The following is a 21,834-nucleotide window of genomic DNA, read 5'->3' on the forward strand; positions in this document are numbered from 1 at the left end:
TTTTGCAAAGTTCAAAATTAATTTTTAGAGGACAAAAACATCCTCAAAGAATCAAAAAAATGACTTTCAAATAAGGCTCTCAGTTGCAGCTCACACAAATCCATGAATGTGAAGCATCCTACCAGACACCAAAGTCTCTGCCTCAGATGTCCACTGGCAAGTGAAATCACAATGAAGAGCATGCTTGACTTCCCATTCCAAAGGTGTGTCTGGTTGGTGCTCACAGCAATAGTGGTTGTGAAGGTGGCATGTGTCAGTCTTAGTGGAGTGGAATGCAGCAAGGGCAGATCCTTCAACATAAACCAACTTCTTATTTCACCAAAACCCAGGAGAGCTTCACTGAATTTACACCTTTCATAGCTTCAGCTGACCATCTGTTTCTCTGTATTAAAGTTAGGGTGACACCTCCCTGAAAGAAGAATATTTTCTCAATTAGCATGGAATCATAGAAAAGTTTGGGTTGGAAGCAACCTTTAAAGTTTTTCTGGTCCATCTCTTCTTTTATTCCCAAGCCATCATAAACTGTTCATGTCCTCCTCCCGTGCCACCAAAGAGGTGAGGAGCTCTTGTGAGCAGAGTCCTGAAGCATCAGGATCTCCATACCTCGTTGAGATGCTGCTTTGCTTTGACAATAATCAATTCACTTTATGATCCTGGAATAATTCTACTTTTCTTATTTTAATTCTCAGTTGTTTAACTGAAAGGAAAGATCATTCAAAGGGCACTAGAATGCAACTACTCAATGTGGTCTTAATAGTAATAAGTAATAATAACTTTTTTCTTCTTTCTTTTCTTTTTTTCTTTTTTTTTAATGTAAGGATATTTTACAGAGAAGTCTATTTTTAGTTAAAATGGAACTAAACATACTTAATCTTATCACTTGCTCTTATTAGAAAGGGGAAATATACAACATTTTCTTTTAGATTCTGGATTTTATGTTTTTCTTCAAATATTAAAAAAAATAAATAATTATTTACTGCTTTCTCAGTCCTAAATATCAGGAAAGACTTTCTAGTCTGTTGGTGTAAGAATACCTCCCACTTTATTATGCCTTATAGAAGGTGTATGATTTTGTGAGGATTTTTATCATTCATGGACTGAGCTGAAAAATGCAGAAGTGCTTGAAGAACTCTGCTTTTAGGTTTTTCAGATATCTGGCTTTGATTCGAGAGGCATACTAACACCTGGGTTATATATTGAGTTTTTCCTAATTAGAATTGGGTACAGTGACACCAGGACTCAATGATTTTGTTGCCCTGTGGAAAGCAATAACTTTAGCTCTGAGAGACACCTGGTAAGTAGTGTATGGGCAAATAAAACCTAAATCAAGCTACCACTCCAAATAAATTATCAGCTCCGGAGACCTGTGAAGGGAAGTACCTGCAGCAACTCTCTCTGCTTAGACATTGCATGAAGAATCTTCTCTACTGAGGGAGCAGCATTATCAAAGGGTCCATCACTACAGTCCTGGATGAATGCCTCCTTTCCTCTCTCCATCTCTGTCACTCTCAAGAGTGTCTAAGCCAGCTCCCAGGACTGTACAGTGGAAATAGCTCCTAGTGACTGCTGTCCTACTCATCTTTCGGATGAGACATGAAATTGAAGCCCTAAGTGCAGAAAAATAACATATTTCACAAGATGGGAGGGATGTTAGTCCTGGTCTTTTGGTCACCTTCCAACCTGGGTAATTACATTTCTGCCTAGCTGAAATTCCCACTGCTCTGCAGTTTAATTGGACAGTAGTTTCTTTTTTGCCTGCCTAAAATCCCAGGTTGGGGTCAAACCCCACCATCTAATTCAGCAGCCCTCTTTTCAATAGAGCTGCATAGGCAGTTCCAAAAAAACTCCAAATTTGTTTTCAAACTTTGGGGACATCATGCCAAATGGCCTGAGATGACAGAGCCCAAAGCAAATAAATCCTCCTTTGGCTTTTGGGCCTTAACATCAAGGATCATGGAAATATTACCCTGATTGTCTTGCTGAAGGTCAGCATCCTCCCAGCTCTACTTCGTAGTCATGAGGGGAGTGCTAAGACAAAATTTTCACCAAAAGCAAACCCATTTCTGTGGTGACACTTAGGAATACAGTCATTGCCCATAAGAGGAGCATCCAGCAGCACCTACTCATTTAAGCATCTTTGTGTTCATGGCTGACATTTTGGAAGGTATTTTGTAGGATCTGCACATTCAGATTTCTTATACTCAAGAGCTTTAGTCACTGGAACTTTAATGCAACAATTTTCTTTTAAATATTTTTTACCCAGAACTTTTACCTGGCTCCATTTGAGCTAACGAAGATGTAAAGGTCTACCTACATAAGACTTCCTTATGTTAAAGTACTTAAATGTATATTTGCCTCCAGCAGGAGATTCCCTAAGCTTAAAGTGAAACACAATTTAATGACTTTGGCAAATTAGACTCAGATTCATCAGTTTTGAAGGAAAAAGGTGTCTAACCATCTGTGGAGATTAGTAACCTACTGAATCAGAGCAGATTTATAGGGCTGGCAGGAAATGAAAATTCAGGCATATATTCAAGGCCAGACCTTCACAGAACTTTTGCTAAGAATATTGCTAGAATATTCCAGGGAGAAGCAATTGGACACCTGAGTTAGTAGACAGGGATAAGAGGCAGAACAGCTCCCCTGTAATCCAAGCAGAAGCAGTAAGAGACCTTCTGAGCCACCTAGGTGCTCACAAGTCTCTGGAACCGGATGGGTTCCATCCTAAAGTGATGAGGGAGGCAGAAGAGCTCACCCAGCCACTCTCCATCATTTATCATCAGTCCTGGCTCACTGGGGAGATCCCAGATGACTGGAGGTGCCAATGTGACATGCATCCATCAGAAAGTCTGGAAGAAGGGTCTAGGAAAACACAGGCCTGCTAGCCTGACCTTGGTCCCCAGCGAGGTTATGGATCAGATCATCTTGAGTGCCATCACATGGCACCTACAAGACGGCCAAGGGATGAGACCCAGGCAGCACAGGTTTAGGGGCACAGGTCCTGCTTGACCAAGCTGATCTCCTCTGATGACCAGATGGCCCATCTGGTGGATGAGGAAAAGGCTGTGGATGTTGTCTGTTTGGACCTCAGCAAGGCCTTTGGCACTGTCTCCCACAGCATCCTCCTGGAAAAGCTGCAGCCCTTGGCTTGGACAGGAGCACTCTTTGCTGGGTTAGGAACTGTCTGGATGGCCGAGCCCAGAGAGTGGTGGTGAACAGTGCTGCATCCAGCTGGGGGCCTGTGACCAGTGGTGTCCCTCAGGGGTCTGTGCTGGGGCCAGTCCTGTTTTATTAATGATCTGGATAAGGGGGTTGTGTCCACCATCAGCAAATGTGCAGGTGACACCAAGTCCTGGAGGTGTGTAGAAGGGTAGGAGTGCTCTTCAGAGGGACCTCAACAGGCTGGGTAGATGGGCTGAATCCAGCAATGGATTGAGTCCTGAGTCCTGCACTTTGGCTATAACATCCTCCTGCAGGCTGGAGACAGTCACTGGACAGCGGCCAGACAGAAAGGGATGTGGAGGTGCTGGTTGACAGCTAACTGAACATGAGCCAGCAGTGTGCCCAGGTGGCCAAGAAGGCCAGTGGTATCTTGGCCTGTATCAGGAATGGTGTGGCCAGCAGGACCAGGGAAGTCATTCTTCCCCTGTACTTGGCACTGGGAAGGCTCCACCTTAAATACTGTGTCCAGTTCTGGGCCCCCAGTTTAGGAAGGACATTGAGGTGCTGGAGTGTGTCCAGAAAGGGTCACTGAAGCTGGTGAAGGATAGCATAAGTCCTGTGAGGAGTGTCTGAGAAACCTGGGGTTGTTCAGCCTGGAGAAGAGGAGGCTCAGGGGGAACCTCTACATCATTCTCTACAACTCCCTGATAGGAGGCTGTAGCCAAGTGAGGGTCAGTTTCTTCTCCCAGGCAATAGAACAAGAGGACACAGTCTTAAGCTGCTCCAGGCAAGGTTTGGGGTAGACATTAGGAGGGATTTCTTCACAGAAAGGGTGATTGAGCATTGGAATGGGCTGCCCAGGGAGGTGGTAGAGTCGCAATTCCTGGAGGTGTTAAAGAAAAGACTGAATGGGGCACTCAGTGCCACGGTCTGGTGGACACAGTGGTGTTAGGTCATAGGTTGGACTCAATTATCTCAAAGGTCTTTTCCATCCTAGTTGTTTCTGTGATCTTTCCCTGCTGCCAGACAGTAATGTTTGGCCTCCTGAAACACTTTTACTTAATTTGTGTATACACTCCATTTGGAAGACTATATCTAATGGGAAAAAAGTTCCAGCAACCAGGCAATAGATTTGTTTTCCTTTGCCTTTAAATGAAATATCAATGGATGGATATTTTATTTTTAGCTGAATATGAAATTTCACAAGCGACCTGTCAAGCTCCTGTTTTCAAGAATGACTTTATTTCACACATCAAGACAGGCTGGGAAATTAGTTTTTCTCACAGAGGACTCTGATTAGGGATTACAAAGTGAGTGTGGTGCAGAGTGATTTCTCCTCCATCTTTTCCCTTGCCCCACCAACCTAGAGAGTACCTGACTCTGCTGACTAAGGGGAGCAATTCATTACCATCCGTGGGAGGGGGATGGGAAGAAAGATAGTCATATTAAGTAGACTTGCTGGCCCAAGAGAGAATAGGAGAAGCATAATAATACGTAGCCCTTATCATTCTTTTCATCAGTAGATATCAAAGCACTTGAAAAAGGAGGTTGGTTTGATGGGAAAGGAGATAAATTCCAATTGCAAGCAGCCTATTGCAGAGGCACCAGCAGGAATGCTCACTTTCGTGATAGCATCCTCTAACTGTGGGTCTGCAGGGTAGAGAAATGGACAGGGCCTTTCCTACAAAAAATGCAGAAGTACATTTCAAACGTTATTGACTTATCCAGTGTAACTCTCATGAGGTTTGGCAAAATATGAGGTCCAGTCCAAAAACCAGAGAAAGCAAGGAGGTTATGTATTACTGGTAAATGACAGAGCAGACAGGACCTATTGGCTTTGTCAGCAGACAACAGCTGATTTATGCCACAGTTTAACTCCTCGTGGAAGCAATAAATAGTTCAGATGAAGGGCTGCAGCATTTTTACCCTATGGAAAATCTGGCCCATTCTGGGGCATTTCTACCATTATCCAGTGGATCAGAAGAAGTCACTGGAGTAGAAAGTAGCCTTGTTCTGCTGTATATGAACACCAATATTTGGCTCCACTGTTAAAAGTCCTGCACTGGCTGATCTGATACAGTTTATTGCCTGATTTCCTTTGGGCCACATGAAAGAGCTGCACATGAGGAACCACATACTGAAAGCATCAATCCCAAGGTCAGTCTTCATATTCAGCAATGCAGCATCTCTACTGGCTACACATACTTAACTGTTTATGTGCACATCTCATTGCAGAGAATTCTTAGAAAAACCTCTTCTTTTTCTCTTTTTTCTTTGTAGTGTGTGGCCTAGCTTGCATCTATTTGCCAATGGCCTTTCTGCCCTGTGTATATGATAGCAATGTTCAAAGAGGCCTGAAGTCCTGCTGCGACAGGCAGCCCAGAAAAACATCTCTCAGGAGGCAAGATGAGATCCCATTGGGTCAAACAGCTGCTGTGCAGTCACTATGACTCACATCAGAAGGGAAGAACACTCCAGGGGCAAGCACTTCATGTGGAAGTTACCCATGTTTTCATGATGCCATCTACAATAATAGCTTGGTTTTCAACAGTGTGAGGCATCAGCCAAATGCCTGAGGCAGTTTTCTGGCCATAAGACTTACAGGGCAAATAGAGATCAAAAGAAAAGGAGAAGGAAGAAGACATCGACTTATTTACACTTCTCTGTCATGCTCACAAGAGCAGGTCACATCTTCAAAACTCCTTCTGCAGAGATGAATACACTCTCACCTTACTCAGTTTCAAAATCCTCCATTCTGCATTGTGCCCATCATGATGCAGGCTCTGCTCTGCAAACCACAACAGCAGCTCTGAACAGCCCAATCTGCTGTGGACCAGTGCCTCCCTCCAATACAGCTGCAAATAGGTTTAAATCATTAGATGCAAGTTACCAAACAGTCTCTTGGATCAGGGTTAATTAAATGAGTGTTGAAATCTAATTAAGAACTGGTCCAGGTGATAATTAGCAGGAAATGTATGCATTAAAATATTCATTTGTCGATGAGCTGCAATTAAGAGTGTGATTTGGGGAAGGATCAATATCTGCATCATGTGATCTAAAGAAAAATTAAAAGTCACCCAGCCTTCAACAGAAATGCAGGGGAAATTTGGCTACAGGTTTTTTTTCTCTCCTCTCTTCCACTCCCCCTTCTGTTTTGTTTTTATAATAAGTGCTGAAGATTGCTCTCTGTCTTTGAATGGAGCATTCATCTCTGCATCCCTTTGTTTTCCTGAAGCACTTCTTTCAAAACCTTGCTCTTCACCACATTGTGTGAGTGGGTTATAGATTTATTAGAGAGAGACTAACAGGTCAAAAAGAAAGATTCTTTGCCAATGAAAATCACTTTCTCCCACAACAGATTGCTAATCCAAGGGAACATCGCTCATTGTGTGGTGTTAGATTGTTGGGGTCTTTTTTTGGCAGGTTAATTCCTCAAGTCTTTATTCATAACTGAGGATCTGAAGAGGCTATTGAATATGTATAGCTTAGCCTTATATATATGTACATCTATAGCTGTGGTTCACTACACTCTTCACAATTTGTAGCAGAGCAATTCTGCTTTCACTTAGACTATTTTTTTCTGGTTACAGGTACATGGGGGTATGTGTAAGCCAGTTAATAATATTTTTCTTCTGCCATCCCAGAAAATTCCTCCTCTTCTAGGAAATCAAGGGTCCTGCAACAGTTCAGATCCTCTGGTATGGAGCTGCTCTTCCTCTGCTGCCACAGTCAGACACTGAGCTGGTCATTTCCCCACTGACTCTATTTCTACTGGTGAATACCAGCTTGTCAAAACAGAAGCTATGGGAGCACAATTATTTCAGCTGCTCTTTGTCAGTGTCCTGACAGCCCATATGCCCATCTTCCCAGGCTGGGTGGCAGCCCAGCTCCCAGGACAACTGTCCACTGCTGTCAGGGCTGCAGCCAGATTGTCCCTCCACTACACCTCCACCATCCCCGGGGAGGCAACCAACTTGTGAAGTTAGGACTTCCTTGGAGTCAGACCAGAAAACACCTTCCTAAGTAGATCTATTTCTTCTCATCTCTGCCTCCTATCAGAAATTTAAGCATTGTAGCTACTGACCTTTCATCTGTTTTTGAGAAGGAGAGGGATTTCTTTCATTCCCAAAAGCACTACATTTTTTACAGATTTCTGCAGGCAGATCTGATGATCATCTGTAGCTCTGCACTGGTGGTGACTGCAGACATAATCCTAATATTTTAAATCTTTCCTGCAAATGTGTGGGCTCTTTCATGGTAGCCTCTATTTCCTACTCTTTGTGGAGAGGAAGCTCAGGTCCATCCAGCACTACTTTTGCTCCCTTAATTTATCAGTGCTGAAGAGATGCTGTTTTCATGGTGACACGTACACCCTGCCCAGCATACTGACTCCTATCTCCAAAGCTGGGCAGGAATTTCTCACTGGACCTGGGGGATACAAGACACAGCATTGTGAAAGGGTGACCCACTTCAGAGGTCTGAAATGCAGAGACCTCACACATTTCACATAAACAGATCAGTCCACAAATCCTACCACATTCATGCAGCAAAACCTCCTACATTTTGCTGTGTTGTGTCCAGATCTTTGTCCTCTGACAGGGACAACATTCTGGGCTTGGAGATTCAAAGAATAAGGCAACAACTTTTGCAGAGAGAGTGTAAATTACATCCTAGAAGCTTGAATTTTGGAGGAAATTAGGAGCCAGGCTGCTGGCATTTACCCTCTAAGGTCATTTACTTCCTGATGCTCTCACCCTCTTGCAAGGGTCAAAATTCACAGCCTGATAGGTAGCATGGAAAACATCAGCCCCTGGATCCCATTCTACCAAATATGTGTTAGATGTATGGATTGATGAGCTGGTGTGCATCAGGCTCATTCCCTGTGTGTCTCCTTTTGTTTCCTGTGCTTCAGGGAGCCTCTTCCAGCCTGGTGGTGAAGTTTGCGGACACGGACAAGGAGCGTACGATGAGGCGCATGCAGCAAATGGCGGGACAAATGGGCATGTTCAACCCCATGGCCATCCAGTTTGGAGCTTATGGCGCCTATGCACAGGCAGTAAGTATAGACACCATCTCTCTGTGTGCTCATGGGAGGGGGAGTATCACCTGGAAATCCGCAAAAACTCCTGGGAGCGGACAAAGAAATGGAGCAGAAGAGGAAGCAGTGGCATATCTGTTAATCTGGTGACATGATGGGAGTGAAAATTATCCATGCCATCCAGGGTAGACTCTGGGAATCTCCCAGGTGTCTCCAAGGTGCCATAGACAGTTCTAGAAGTAATTTTTGGTCATGTGTGGACCCATGCAAAACACTTACTATGGGGGCTAAGCCACTGTTGCCTAACAAAAGCACAACTACATTTTGAGGATTTAGATAAAATTAACCTGCTCAGTTTATCCCACTTCTCTGCCCCAAGTCACCACGACCCTGCTGCACCTTGTATCGCAGTGGGTACCTTTGGAGTGACCACAGGATGAAACAGCAGCTGCTGAGAGGAGTGCTTTTAGATTCACAGAGCATGATAGACAACAATAAAATGTGCACACGGACATATGCCCATACACAGTCCTGCTGCCACAAAGAGTACGATTGAAGCACACTGGGAAAAAATCCTGTTGTGTTAACTTCAGGGTTCCTGTGGATATACCAAATCTGAGAAGGTGTGACTGTACAGGGGGCTGGGCTCTTGATGATGTTGTGAAATGGATGCCTCTGGAATTACTTCTTTCCTTAGGCTAAAATTAACAAAGATCTGCAAGAAAAGACCAGGCTCAGGTAACTTTGACTTTCTGCCAGGTATTTTGGAGGAAGGTGGAGGTGATGCCTGCAGCAAGCAGACACAATACTGCCCAGTGACTTTGGCTGCTTTCTCTGAAGCAGATTTTCAGGCAGTGACAGTGTAAATAGGTGCTTCATCTATTTGATGACAAAAAGTGGCCCTCTGCATGATTCATGCACAGGAGGGAAGTCCAGTTGAACACAAAGTAGTTGTGTCCAGTGTCCAGAGTCCAGAGTAGAGTCATCCTGGATGGGAGACCCAAACCTTGCCTCAGGAATACAGGGCCAGCTCAGAACAACATTCTACTGTGCCAATAATCTTTCCAGTGCAATGACCACAAGGTTTTCCTTTCTTCCTTGACCGTTTCTTTGTCATGTGTTGGCACCAAGTATTTCTCATCACATCATCATGTTCTCTTTTTAATTTGAAGGTCTTGACATTTCTGTTCTTCTCTGATAGTCCTGTGCCTCACTAAACATTTGGTACAACCTGGCCTACCCCTTGTGTGAGCCATGCCAAGCTGTGAGGATGCAGTGTAGAGATCCACTGAAGTTCGTCCTCTCCTTCTAGCTGCACCTCTTGGTGTACTTCTGGAGTTTTTATTCTCCCTCCTCTGGAAAAATTCTATTTTTACTTCCATTTTTCTATCTGTGTTTTCACTCCTAGTCAAAGTCAATCTCTGTCTCATCCTTTGTGCTCGGCTTCCCTCCTCACATTATAGAAGAGCTATTTCCTCCTCAGCCTGGCTGTGTTTAACACTCTCCCTGGCCAGGGAAGGCTGCAGGAAGAGGAAAAGAAATAGTAAATCCCAAATGAGCCAAGGTCAGTGGCCAGCAGACGGCCAGAGGGATGTAGCACCTTTGCCCCCATGTACCAGAGGCACTAACAGGAGAAAAACCACAGACAGATTGGGACAAGCATTTGCTGAGGCTGTCAGGCAGGAAAAGTGGTTTCAGTGTTACTCTACAGACATTGGTCAGACATCTGGAGAGATGGTAAGGACACTATTGTCCTGATGTTCTGGTCTAAAAACTCTTCTCACATTATTTTTAATGTAGAGTATCTCTTCTGATTTCCAGACAAGGTTTATACTGATATGAGAGGATGCAGTCTGCACCTTTACACCACAAAAGTTTCCTGTTTCTCACCAGATAATACAGGTGAATTATGAGAGCAGGTGAAGAATCAGGGTGGAAGGAAGAGGAAAAACAATTTCTGGTCTTCTCCCATCCTCTTGAAACAAATGGATATTTTTCATATTGATTTCTGTGAAAGCAGAATTGGACCCATACTCTTTTTTTATTTTTCTGATAAAAATGCTAATAAGGGGGAGAGAATAAGTTTTAGATCTTGACCCATCGGATATGACAAGCTGGTGACACCAATTACCCTGGGGACTTCAGAGCTGTCTAAATGATGGGATCACATTTCTGTGTGGCGCCTGTACACCCAGAGCGTGCTCAGATGCTGTCTCTCAATCAGGCTCCCTATCTGCTCCATCTCACAGTCTCACATGAAAGGGAAGGAGGGGAACGTCGAGGCTCTGTGACGTTGCCTCGGTCCCGATTAATCCAGCTCGGACTGCTGGCTCTCAGATATCAGGGTGATTGGCACCTCGCAAATGCCAGCAGGATATGGAGGAATCGATAGGGGAGAGGGATAGGGAGACAGCAGTTTTATTCAGCCTGAAGTTGAAGAGCTAAGACAAGTCCAGAGGAGGGAAGGTGAAATATCAGGAGCAGGACTGTCACAATGGGTGATGCCGCTGCCACCAGCAGCTCTTGTGACATTGGTTTAATTGTTTGACCCCCCTGGTCTTGTTTCCTTATGTACAAATAAACCTGATGATCAGATTTATTTATTTGTTTTCTCCCTTGGGGACACAGATCTCTTTTACTGTCTCTCCATGAGCTTTCTCAGACTGGTATGGCAGTCACATAAGTGTAAGAATTGCCTCAGTGCTTAATAGTAAGGCAACACAAGCATGAGACATCAGGCTCTCTGATTCTTACTGATAGCCTGTCCCCCCAGCTATCCCCCAGTAATCCAAACCAGACTGATGTCTCTATATAAGAATTCCCATGCAATCCAATGACAATGGTTTTTCAATAGTTTCTAAAGGTCTTTTCCCATGGAACAGGATGCTAAGGACCCTGTTGCTGCAGTTTCTTGCTGAATTTCCCCCAGAGAAGCATCTTGCATATTACTCTGACTGGATTAGCTCCCAAAAAGGTCTTGGTGCACCAAGGTGGTCAGTGCAGCAGAAACCCCCATGGTGTGGCTGTTTGATAGATTGGTGGGCAGCCATGGATTTGCCAACCCAGCAGCACCACTGAGGAGAAGCAGCAAGGGTCTCAGATCATCAGAGTTTGACAGATAAACTTTAGTGTTGCTATCAGGACAGATTTTGACCCCAGCCTCTCTCCAAGTTACCTCCCTTACAGCCCAGCAAATGGCCATTCCACAGCTCTCCCTGCTGCTGCACTTTGCCAATACCCTCAGCCTCAACTTAAACAACTTTAACCTTGATAGCAGTTTCACATCAGCCCAGCAACCAGTCCTGGGGTTCAGCAGCCATCTGGCCTCAGACACGGAGGCAAAAAAATGAGGAAGCAAAGGGAGTTCTCCACTGTGTGTGGTTTTCTATCCCCTCCTCATGTGCCACCTTCAAACAGACCAGACAAAGCTTGGCACTGGCTCTGTGTGCTGTTTCAGAGGCACAGAAAGTCACATCAGACCTACCTCACCTCTTTTGTATGCAGCTCAAGGCAAGTCAGATTTCATAGCTTCCAAAAGCTCCCAGAGCCCCTACTCTAATTTATTTCAGGGTGGGTTTTTTGATTGTTTTAGCTTTTTTCTCTTCTGCAATATCTTCCCATACTCATTTAACTTCTCCATTTATGGAGCAATTATTTATTTTATTTCAGAAGTGTACAGGGCATCAGCCCTTTTCATTGTCAGGTTACTGTGGATCTACATCCGCTGGGTACTGACAGCTGTTTCTGCAGTCTAAGGCCAGGTTGAGGTATAGATCTGGACTCAGCCTGGAGAGAAGGAGAGTGATGCTGCCTGGCACCACCTTTGATTTGCTGCCAGCCTAGCAAGAACCTGCAGGCACACTCTCCACCTCACAGAGCACAGCACATCTACTTAGGGTGGCCAAGCCCAAAATCACAAGCAGTGACAATCAAAACAGCCTGTGAATGGTGGTAGCATAGTCCTGGCACAAATAAGCTACAGCTCCTGCAGGTCTTTCTGTGAAGAAAAGGGGCAAGGAGTGTGTAGTGCCTGTCTCACGTCAGTGATGCCTCACCATGCAGAAAGGAAACGTGCACAGATCAAAAAAGGACGAGGGAGATCGGAAAATGCAGAAGAGTAAAGCAAGAACAAAGGAAGGAGCCTTGGAAAGTGACAGATACAGTATAAATTATTTAATTTTTAAATTATTTAAGATAAGATCAAAGTCATAAATCAAGTTTGCATAAAAAATGGGGTGGGACTGTTAGCCACAGTCTTCTGGCCAAACTCCAGCCAGGGGACTGATTGCATCCTGCAGCAGGGGATAGGCACAGAGTTAGTGTATAAAAACAGACAGAGACAACACAGGCAATGCTAGCATTTGTTTTCTGGCCTGGAACAAGTCCTTTCTCAGTAAATCCCAGCTCTCCTCACTCTGAAAAACTACAAATGCTTTTTTTCTGTTTCTACTGAACTGCAGACAATAACTGCAACAAAAATTTGGAATGTCCAGCACAGCAGAGCTCTCGGACATCACCTTAAGTGATCTCCTTGAGAAGTTAGGGCAGCAGTGATCACCATGCCTGTGGCCATAAAAGCCTGGGTGCCTCATTCTGCCTCCCTGTCCAGGTCCCATGGAGATGAAAAGATATTTCTGCTAAATGATCTGAGGTAGTGCTGACAGGAAGAATTGCTTTTTCTAATATTTCTTCAATTCGTACTGTGAAATTATTTTGGAGAGATACTTAAAAAAAAATCAGCTAGCCCTATGAAATCAGGGAAAAATTACTTATTATAGGCTACCTTCTGGATATAATAGTTATTACATTTAAATTACCAAAATGGGACAGTATATTTGGTAAATACTACTTCTTATGAAAATTATTTGCACTGATCCAGAAGAGGAAGATATTTTGAGGCCATAATACTTTGTAGCAGGGATAATAGCATATTTCTGTCCACCAGCTCCCTGGAAATTTAGAAATAAAGAACACTAAGGTTTGGGCTCTACATACAAATTTTTTTAGGTCTTTTGGGGGGTGGTTTTCCACTGCTCTCAGGAAGATAGGAACCAAAGCTATTGTGTGTCAGACTTTGGAAAGACACTAAGAAATATGAATCCAGGTGTTGCATATTTTTTAGCTTTTTTTAATATCCTAATTATATTTAAATTTTATTTTCAAAGCAGAAATTTCTATTTCCAAGAAAACATAAGAAGTATGAAGGACAATCCTGATTTTTCTACCAATTATCATCTGTTTGTTTCAAGGCTTGGGAAGTATTTTTAGTTCTAAGTCCCAATTGCCAGTAAGCTATACCAAACATGAATTTGTCAATTACATGATCTTACCAAATATGAGCTGTATTACTGCTTGATTGATTACTTTACTTACCTCTTTCTATCACAGGAATACCACGAGGATTCATAAGCTAAGTCTTTGTATAGATCATTAGAGGTGGGGAGTGTGGGATGCTGTTATCACTTTTATTATTATTATTGCTGAATGAAGAATATGAAAAGTCAAACAAAACATTATGCAGTTCAGAGACAAAGACAGAACATAGCACTGGAGAAAAAGTAGAAGGTCATCACATTGCTCAGAGCAGGACTGAAGGATCACACTATTTCAGAAAGAGCTCATCAGAAATAATCCCACTTTCTCCTCTTCCCCTCCTTCAGTTTCACACACATTTCTTTTGGGGGATGGGAAAGGCAGGCTGTGCATGCTTTTTCTATTTCTAGCAGCATTTTTTTGCTCTGAGAAGGTTCCTTCATCTCTCCATGCAATTGTTCCTCCTGTAAGAAAAGGACAAAAAAAAGTTCCTCCTGTAAGAAAAGTATTTCCTGCCCTTGAGTGCTGTTGCAACCTAAAGTAGGAAAAATATGTGTGAGATAAACCCTTACAGGTGTCTCTATTGATCAGCCAACACTGCCACCCCTTCCCACACTTCGGATAGCTTTTCCAGTGCCTCTCTACCTGCTTCAAGCATTGGGATGGTGACTTGCAGGCAATGTCCAAGGGCAGGAACCAGTCTGGTAGCATCTCCTGGTCTCCTCAGAAGATAAATATTTGAGCAATAGAAAAGATAGCAGGAAAGAAGGAATGAATATTTTAAATGGGTGGGAAGAAGCTCTAAATGCTGAGGCAAAGGTCATGCGAAGGAAGTAAGAGAAGCAAAAGGAAGTACGTCCTTTAAGCCAAGGGAGGGAAAAGCTCCTCTCTGTCCCCTTGGATCAGTCTGAGATAATAAGGCTGCTGCCTTCCTGATTAGTGCTCTGTAGCCCCAACCCAGGCAGGAAAAATCTGCATTTCAAATGGCATATTTTAAAGTACACAATACCCAGGGGCCCTGCTGCTATTGATTTGCCTCTGGTGGGGTCACTGCCTCACTTTCTACAGCTTTATTAACTGGGACCATACACTGGGTCTCTTTCAAAGTGAAAGGAGAGTGGATGGGACATTTGTCTTCAGGGGGAGCTGGGGAAGGAGTGGGGTGACTTTCAATGGGAATGCCTTGGAGGTTTTAGAAGGAAGACTGGTGACCCTTACAGGACTTGTTCTCCTTCTGTAAATTTCCCTAGAGTCACCCTGGAGGGGGAGGAGGCAGGTCTTTTGCTGTCAGCTTCTTTCAAGGTGACTGAGTTCCTGTCCTCCCATGTTCATGGTGCCATTGCACTCAGCAATCCTCTGACCATCAGCCACTGGGCTGGGTAGGAGCCTCCTCTTCTTCCCCCTTAACCTTTGTCCCTGAGCACCCCGAAACAGAGTGGGATGGGCATGAATGGGATGTGTGACCTCAGAAGTCTGGAAGTTTGTCAAGGGTTGAAATATCCAGACATTCCTGGGCCTTGGCTGAGGCCACCTCTCCAGCCAAGAAGGCAAAGCCATCATCAGCTGGGGTACACAGCTGTGTTCAGGTGTGGAATGCTCTACTCCTTCCAGCCCCAGGCAATCCCACTTTTACCCTATGGACTAGGTCTGAAGGCTGTAGAGAGGTCTGTGTCCTCTGGATCATGATGTAAATGGTTCATTTCAACATGCCAGAGGGGTTCCCAGGTCTCTAGGACATGTCAGAGAACATTGAGTATAATAGATATTGGGTGACTGTTCTCTACAGGAACACTTCTGTTTTGTAGCAGAAGCACCTGATCTAGTTTCCCAAATCACAGGTTAGAACCTTATTTTACCTCGTCAAAGTGTGAAAAGGGGTAAGAAGGTGCTAGAGGCTATAAAATACGTATTAAAAATCTACAAAGATACAAATGTATGAAAAACATACTTTAAAAACCAAAAAGAATTTTTTAGGCATCACCCAGGTAAAAATACCCAAAACAGAAAATGAGATGTGAGCCAGCACACCTAGTGTTGGAGTCAATCCAGTGTTAAAGATGGATGGACTCCCCTTCCTCCTTCACTTCCTTGGCATACTTTCTACCATCACCTGCTCAGTACCTCCTCTGGAGAATAAACTCAAATGATGCCCAGGAACAAATGTACTCCTTAAAGGAGAATCAATATAGTGTATAGTACAAAAGATTGACTAATCACTCCATCAGTAATTGCAAAGAGCAAAATATCACTAATTAAAATGTAAAAGTACCTTACACAGGGTAAAATAGAGAAGAGCAATTAAACATCAAAGGGAAAGCCACCACTTTGCCACCAATCTGCACCAGGCTTCAAAAAATAATAATACTCAAACCCAGCACCACACATTTCACCCGTAGATCTGACAATGTGTGGAGTCAGATATCCTGTGTTACACTTTATTGCTGGAGAAATCAAGCCAAGTTTACGTAACTTGTGAATGGTTATTCAGCAGGTTGTTGTCAGAGCACCCCTTACTTTGGACTGTTTATGGATGGTGACAGGCACAGTTTCAGAGTTTGAATGAGTGCAATGATTTCAAGGGTTTGTTTTAGTGTGTATGTGTAAGAACAGCTAGCTTAGCTGATACTTCAATATTAAAGTGAACAGAAGGGAACAGTCTGTTCCTTGCCATGACTTCTGAGGTCTGTTTAATTCTGAGAAGCATGTCCCATGTGCTTAAAGAACAGCATCAGAGGGTGATTTCCTGATGGGAGAGAGAGTGAAATCAGAGAGAGCAGTGGAACAGAGTTACTCCAATTTTGGAGACAGCAAAGACATGACTCACTTCTAAAATCACCACAGAAAAGAATTTCTCTTTTCCACTATTATCATCAAGCCACAGATTAGCAGAGGCTGGGGAATGTACAGAGTGAGGTTTGCCAAACTTTCTGCACGTCTTCTTTCCCCCAAAGTTTCTCTAAGCACCCAGCACCTATCACTACTGAGGGTTGGATACTCAGACATACCCAAAGATCTTTGTATAACACCAGGGAAGGAGACAAGAAGCAAACCAAACTGTCTTATCCATCACACCAAGACCATTTTAAAATCTCTCTGCAGCCATACTGTACTGCACTAGCTGCGTGCTAGGTTCTGAGTGTAATATAACGATGACACAGTCTTGTTTTAATGAAAGAAGCGTTTCCAGCATTCATAAACATTCACCAGCCTTCTGCTCCAATATTTTTAGCCCCAAATGTCTGAAAATGCTACCTGGGCTCCTTATTTCTGACTTTTGTAAGCGCCTTGAAAGAAGCAGCATTTTGACCACTTTCTAGAAAAAAATTAATTCAGAAAGTCAACCCAGATCAAAACCATAGGGAAGGGGTTTTCTCATTAGACAGTATTAATCTTGATAAAACAGGGGAGCTCCCTTCTCTTGTACAGCACTTCTGGGGGGGTCTCTGATAGTGTTGCAAATAGTTGCTATGACCTGGTTAGAAGTTTTGGTTGTGGTTTTTCTCTGTACCAAGTGAAGCTTCCTAGCAGCATCAGAAAAAGTTATTTTTGTTACAGACAGATGGAAAAAAATTAGGTTATCCCTAGAGCACTAGTCAAAATTTCTGTTTTGGAGAAAGAATCCCCTTTTCCTACATATGCTGTTCTCCCATCAGTAACCCCCAGGCTTTTCCAGAATTTTGATACAAGCAATGTAAGCCACGAAACCACTCTGCTTAGGCATATTGTGTTTTGTCTCTATAAAGACTTTTCTCTGCCTTTCTGACCAGAGAAGTACCAAGATGGGTGGAGTCCAGGTCACAGGAGACCTCCACACTAGGGAACACATGGTGGGGTGGGGATCATAAGGACCCAAATTGCAAAGATGCCCTTTGCCTTCAGCTCCTGTGGCGAGTAGAATGACCAGGCCTGGAGGGTACCACAGGGCTGGTGTGCTGACACCCCAAAACATCAGGGCGCATCCCACCCTCCCCAGTGCCCTCCTGGTGCCGCTGCCACAGGCTGCCCCGCCAGTGACCGCGTGATATTTTTTCCCTGCTCTCTTTGTTCCAGCTGATGCAGCAGCAAGCGGCGATCATGGCATCGGTGGCGCAGGGCGGATACCTGAACCCCATGGCAGCCTTTGCCGCGGCCCAGATGCAGCAGATGGCGGCTCTGAACATGAACGGCCTGGCAGCCGCCCCCATGACTCCAACCTCAGGTAAGGGGACAGTGGGCTGGAGAGGGAAAAGGGCAGGGAAATTGGGCACAGCCCACAGGACACCTGGCAGGAATTGTTAGCTCTTTAGCCAGGTGAGGATCAGTCTCTCCTCCCAGGCAACAAGTGGAAGGACCAGAGGAAAGGGTCTCAAGTGGCACCAGGGGAGGTTTGGACTGGATATTAGGAAGAGTTTCTTTCCCAAAAGGGTTGTCAAACATTGTAACAGACTGCCCAGATCAGTGAATGAGTGTTCATCCTCAGAGTTATTTAAAAGGCTTGTACAAGTGGAACTCAGGGACATGGCTTAGTGGCAGGCTTGCCACTGCTGGGTTAATGGTTGGACTCAATGATCTCAGAGGTTTTTTAGAACCTTAACTATTCTTTGCTTCTATGACACTTCTCAGTCTAATCCCATTCACAACCTCTCTTTAGCTCTGAGAATCCTCCAAACATCGCAAAACATCCCACAGTGGCCTACATGGTTTACTGGTGCATATATGTATCCAAGGGGTCAGTGCAGATGCTCTCAGAGCCAGGCTGTCCCAAAGACTAGCAAAACACAGGGTTGTGGTGAGATGCAATATCATTAACAAGATGAATTTTGCCTTTGTGACACATGAACCTTTCCCCCTGTTGTGAAATAGGACAGGAGGTACTCAAGGAAGACATCTGGTGCTACCTGGAATGAGGGTTTTTAGTGATGGGGTTTCTGGCTGCAGGAACATAGATAGGTAGTTAGGGAAGGGCTCCCAGGATCTGCTTAGGCTGTAAAAAGCCCGTTCCAGGAGCTGCAGTGTATGGTTCAGCAGGCAGAGAAATAAGCTGAGACGAGAACAGGGCTGTCTTTCTTGGGGCTTGAAGAACAAGATTCCCATTTGGACAGGAACAGGTCACGGAATCATCAGCTCGGTAGTCCTGGACTGACACATGGCCTAACAGCAGGGAAGCAGGAAAAGTGGGGCCAAATTTTGAAAGTGAGGGTTTGGGAAATTTTGCAATGTATTAGAGTCTGGTAGGGAGGCAGAGGACTCAAAGGTACATCTTGAAAGGACCATCTGTAATAGAGTGTCATGAGGGACTGGGGAGAGAATGGAGCGTAAGACAGATCTCATTCCACAAGACTTTATGGAGACCCAACGAAAAGCACTTGACTCAAAAATCTTATGCTGCACATTTCAAAATGTATGTTTACACAATGATAAATGTATAAACAAAAAGTTGATGGAGCTACTGAAAATCCAAATAAAAAAGTGGCTTAATTATATGTGCACCCTTTAAACCCACTGCTGGCAAGATTATCATATTTGCATTAGCTAGATTTGTTTTCTGTTGGTGGAAGCAGAGAGAACATCAAACAAAGACTGCCTGGAATTCAAATATTGTCAGGGCCTGTAAAGCTGAATCCAGGCAGTGGTTTGCAGTGGACTCAACACAAAAGAGCACAAGAGCTTTTGAATATACATAAGTGTATTCTTGAAAATGAGTGCATTCTGTGTCATGGGCATGAAGACACCTGCACAACTTCCAAATTCTGTGTCTATCAGGATCTCCAGCACATGAAAAATATCCCAGCTCCTTTTTGGTGCAATCATTTCCACTTCTGCTATGAGCAGTGCCTTTCAGACTAGAATAGAATCATGTAATTTAGGGTGTAAAAGATCTTTAGGATCATCATGGCTAACCATTAACCCAGCATTGCCAAGCCCACCACTAAAACACACCCTTCAACACCACATCAGTGTGTCTTTAAAATACACCCAGGGACAGAAACTCCACCATTTCCCCGGGCAGCCTATTCCAGTGTTTGACTCGACGAGCGGACTATTAAACTCTCACTGTCATAATAGAGGAGAGGAAACTCATGTTTTTTACATGCTTTCTGGATCACCCATGACTGGTCATTATTGAAAATAAGATGCTGGTTTAGATGATCCCTTGATGTCTTTCACGGCAGCTGATTTTGCACTCTCCTAATGACATATTTTCAATCACAGAACCTATTCACTTTGGCATTATTGCAGATTTACCTTGAATGAGTAGCTTCCTTCATGAAAAAACCTCTGTGGTGGGTTGTGGAAATGTCCATTGACAATTATTCCTTAGGAGAAATGTTTAGACTTTGAAATTACTCCTTGTATTACTACAACACTCACAAAGCATGTGATAAGATGTACAGAAAATGTTTCACATAATGTCTGAGCAAGCAAGCCTACAACACTAGCAGCAATTTCTGAGTAGCCAGGAGATATCTGAAGCCTAACATTAATTCTCCTGCTGGCTTTTGTTAACATTCAGAAAGCCAAATAGAAAATGATCATTCTGCTTCATAGCAGGATTTCTAGTCATTGAAGTATATCTTTGTTCTGCCTTGGAAGAAAAATGAAATATTTCAAAGTTCTCAGAAAAAAAAAAAAACACCAACAAAAAACAGGCACTAGAAAAAGTGTTTGGAACATCGTGAAAAAAAAAAAAAAAAGAAATATAAAGGAAGTGTTTTGATCTTCCTGAAGCAAAAGAAAAACTGTGTTAGAAAAAAAGGTTCTGGTAACCCAGAAGTCCTAGAGGCTTTGGAGGTATTGGCTCAGTGCAGTGCCTCTGTGCTGGTATCTTCAGGCCTCCTAAAACAGTTGGTTTCCTCTGTGTACCACCTCTAGAAGAGTGGATTCCTGGGAATATGACCATAAATTCATTCATTCCCATGGGACCTAGGGGCTCAGAGTTTTGGATCCAGGCAAATCTAACAGATGAGAGACAGTATCCATCTCAACTGGCTTTAACCATACAAAACTTAGACATCTCATTTGAGCTGCAGTCAGTGGAGTGCAATAAGCACTCCCTGTGGGTAATTTAGACCAAGAAAATTTTAATGCTGTTTGCTGTCATTTTAACAGTCTTCCATCAAGACTCAGGTTTATCTCACACAACAGTCCATAACTGTGAGGCAATTAATTTGACATTTCTGAGAGCTTGGTTCAGGTTTTACATTTCTCCTGTCACTGCTACAATCTGGGTGAAAAGTGGGTCTGGCAGTGGGTCTGCTGCTCTGCTATCTGCAGCGAGGGGCTAGAAATGAAATTCATTTAGGCTTCCTTCCTTCTTCCTCCCCTCCCTCCCTCCTTCTCTCTCTCTCCATGTTGTAAATCTGCACCTGGTGTAGCTACAGGAAGAGATCTCAAACGAGGGATGAAATCCACAACTGGCATGCACCACCACCATTTGTTTTCCACGGTGGCATTATGCCAGTTTTACTACAGCTACAGATCTGACCTCTCCAGGGGGGTTCTTTATAAGAAGAAAATTAAAGAATTCCAATAAATATGCCTAAACTTCCTTAGACATGCACAAAATAGCAAGCACAATTCCCTTGCTGCAATTTTAGGAAAAAAAAAATAAATTTACATTTTCTATGCAAATAAAGGAGAGATCCAGAAAAGCAACTGAAATTTTAAGTGGCCTTTGTGATTTGGAAGCTGGTGGCATATGCTAAGAGCATTGCCTTTGGACTTCAGTTGCCACTGCTGGCTCCCTGTACCTCCACAGAGGACATTTTTAAAGGCCAACACCATTTAAATAAGAAAAGGGGAAGCAGCAGCTTGTCAGCTTAGGGTATAAGAAATGAGCTGAAGTGCTGGGTTTTTTTTTTTGGGCTACTCAAATCTTAACATATTAAAACATCTCATGCATCTGTAGCGGCTTTCTTAAAGCACCAACATAGATTTAAGCAGTTGTTAAAGTATGTTATTGGACTAACACATCATGAAATGCTGCAATGGTGAAAAAAAAATCTGCAATTGGTTTAAAAGAGAGGTTACTGCAAAAATGGTGCTTTCAATCCATAGTATACCCTGACATAGAAAGATACTGTTGGAGATAAGATAGTTTAACTTCCCACACACACCTAGGAAGAGAAAAAATATTATTTCAGGCTCATTGAAAACTCATTTTTGGTCCCTGAAATCATCCTGAACATGTTGCAAGAAGAACAGACTGTCCAGTAATTTTACACATACATAGGAAGAAGACATTGAGGTAGCAGAAGGATTTAATTTTCTCCCCAGAAATTTAAGAATTCTCAACCAGTGGGTGACAAGATCCCACTCAGAACATAAAGACAAATTTGTCC

The 21,834-nt window shown here is 43.5% G+C and overlaps 1 protein-coding gene across 16 annotated transcripts in view; it reads left to right on the forward strand.

The window, feature by feature from the left end:
• Positions 1–21,834, forward strand: part of CELF4 (CUGBP Elav-like family member 4) — a 705,470-nt gene that overhangs the window by 617,778 nt on the left and 65,858 nt on the right. For 15 of the 16 annotated variants that reach the window (XM_015653356.1, XM_015653359.1, XM_015653357.3 and 12 more), the window contains exons 6-7: positions 8,075–8,218; positions 17,564–17,711. In XM_015653356.1, the coding sequence (XP_015508842.1) occupies positions 8,075–8,218; positions 17,564–17,711 (292 nt within the window). The remainder of the gene's footprint in view (positions 1–8,074; positions 8,219–17,563; positions 17,712–21,834) is intronic. The other variant, XM_015653361.1, reaches the window with a different exon arrangement.

Source organism: Parus major, chromosome Z, assembly GCF_001522545.3.
Source record: "Parus major isolate Abel chromosome Z, Parus_major1.1, whole genome shotgun sequence".
Taxonomy (NCBI): domain Eukaryota; kingdom Metazoa; phylum Chordata; class Aves; order Passeriformes; family Paridae; genus Parus; species Parus major.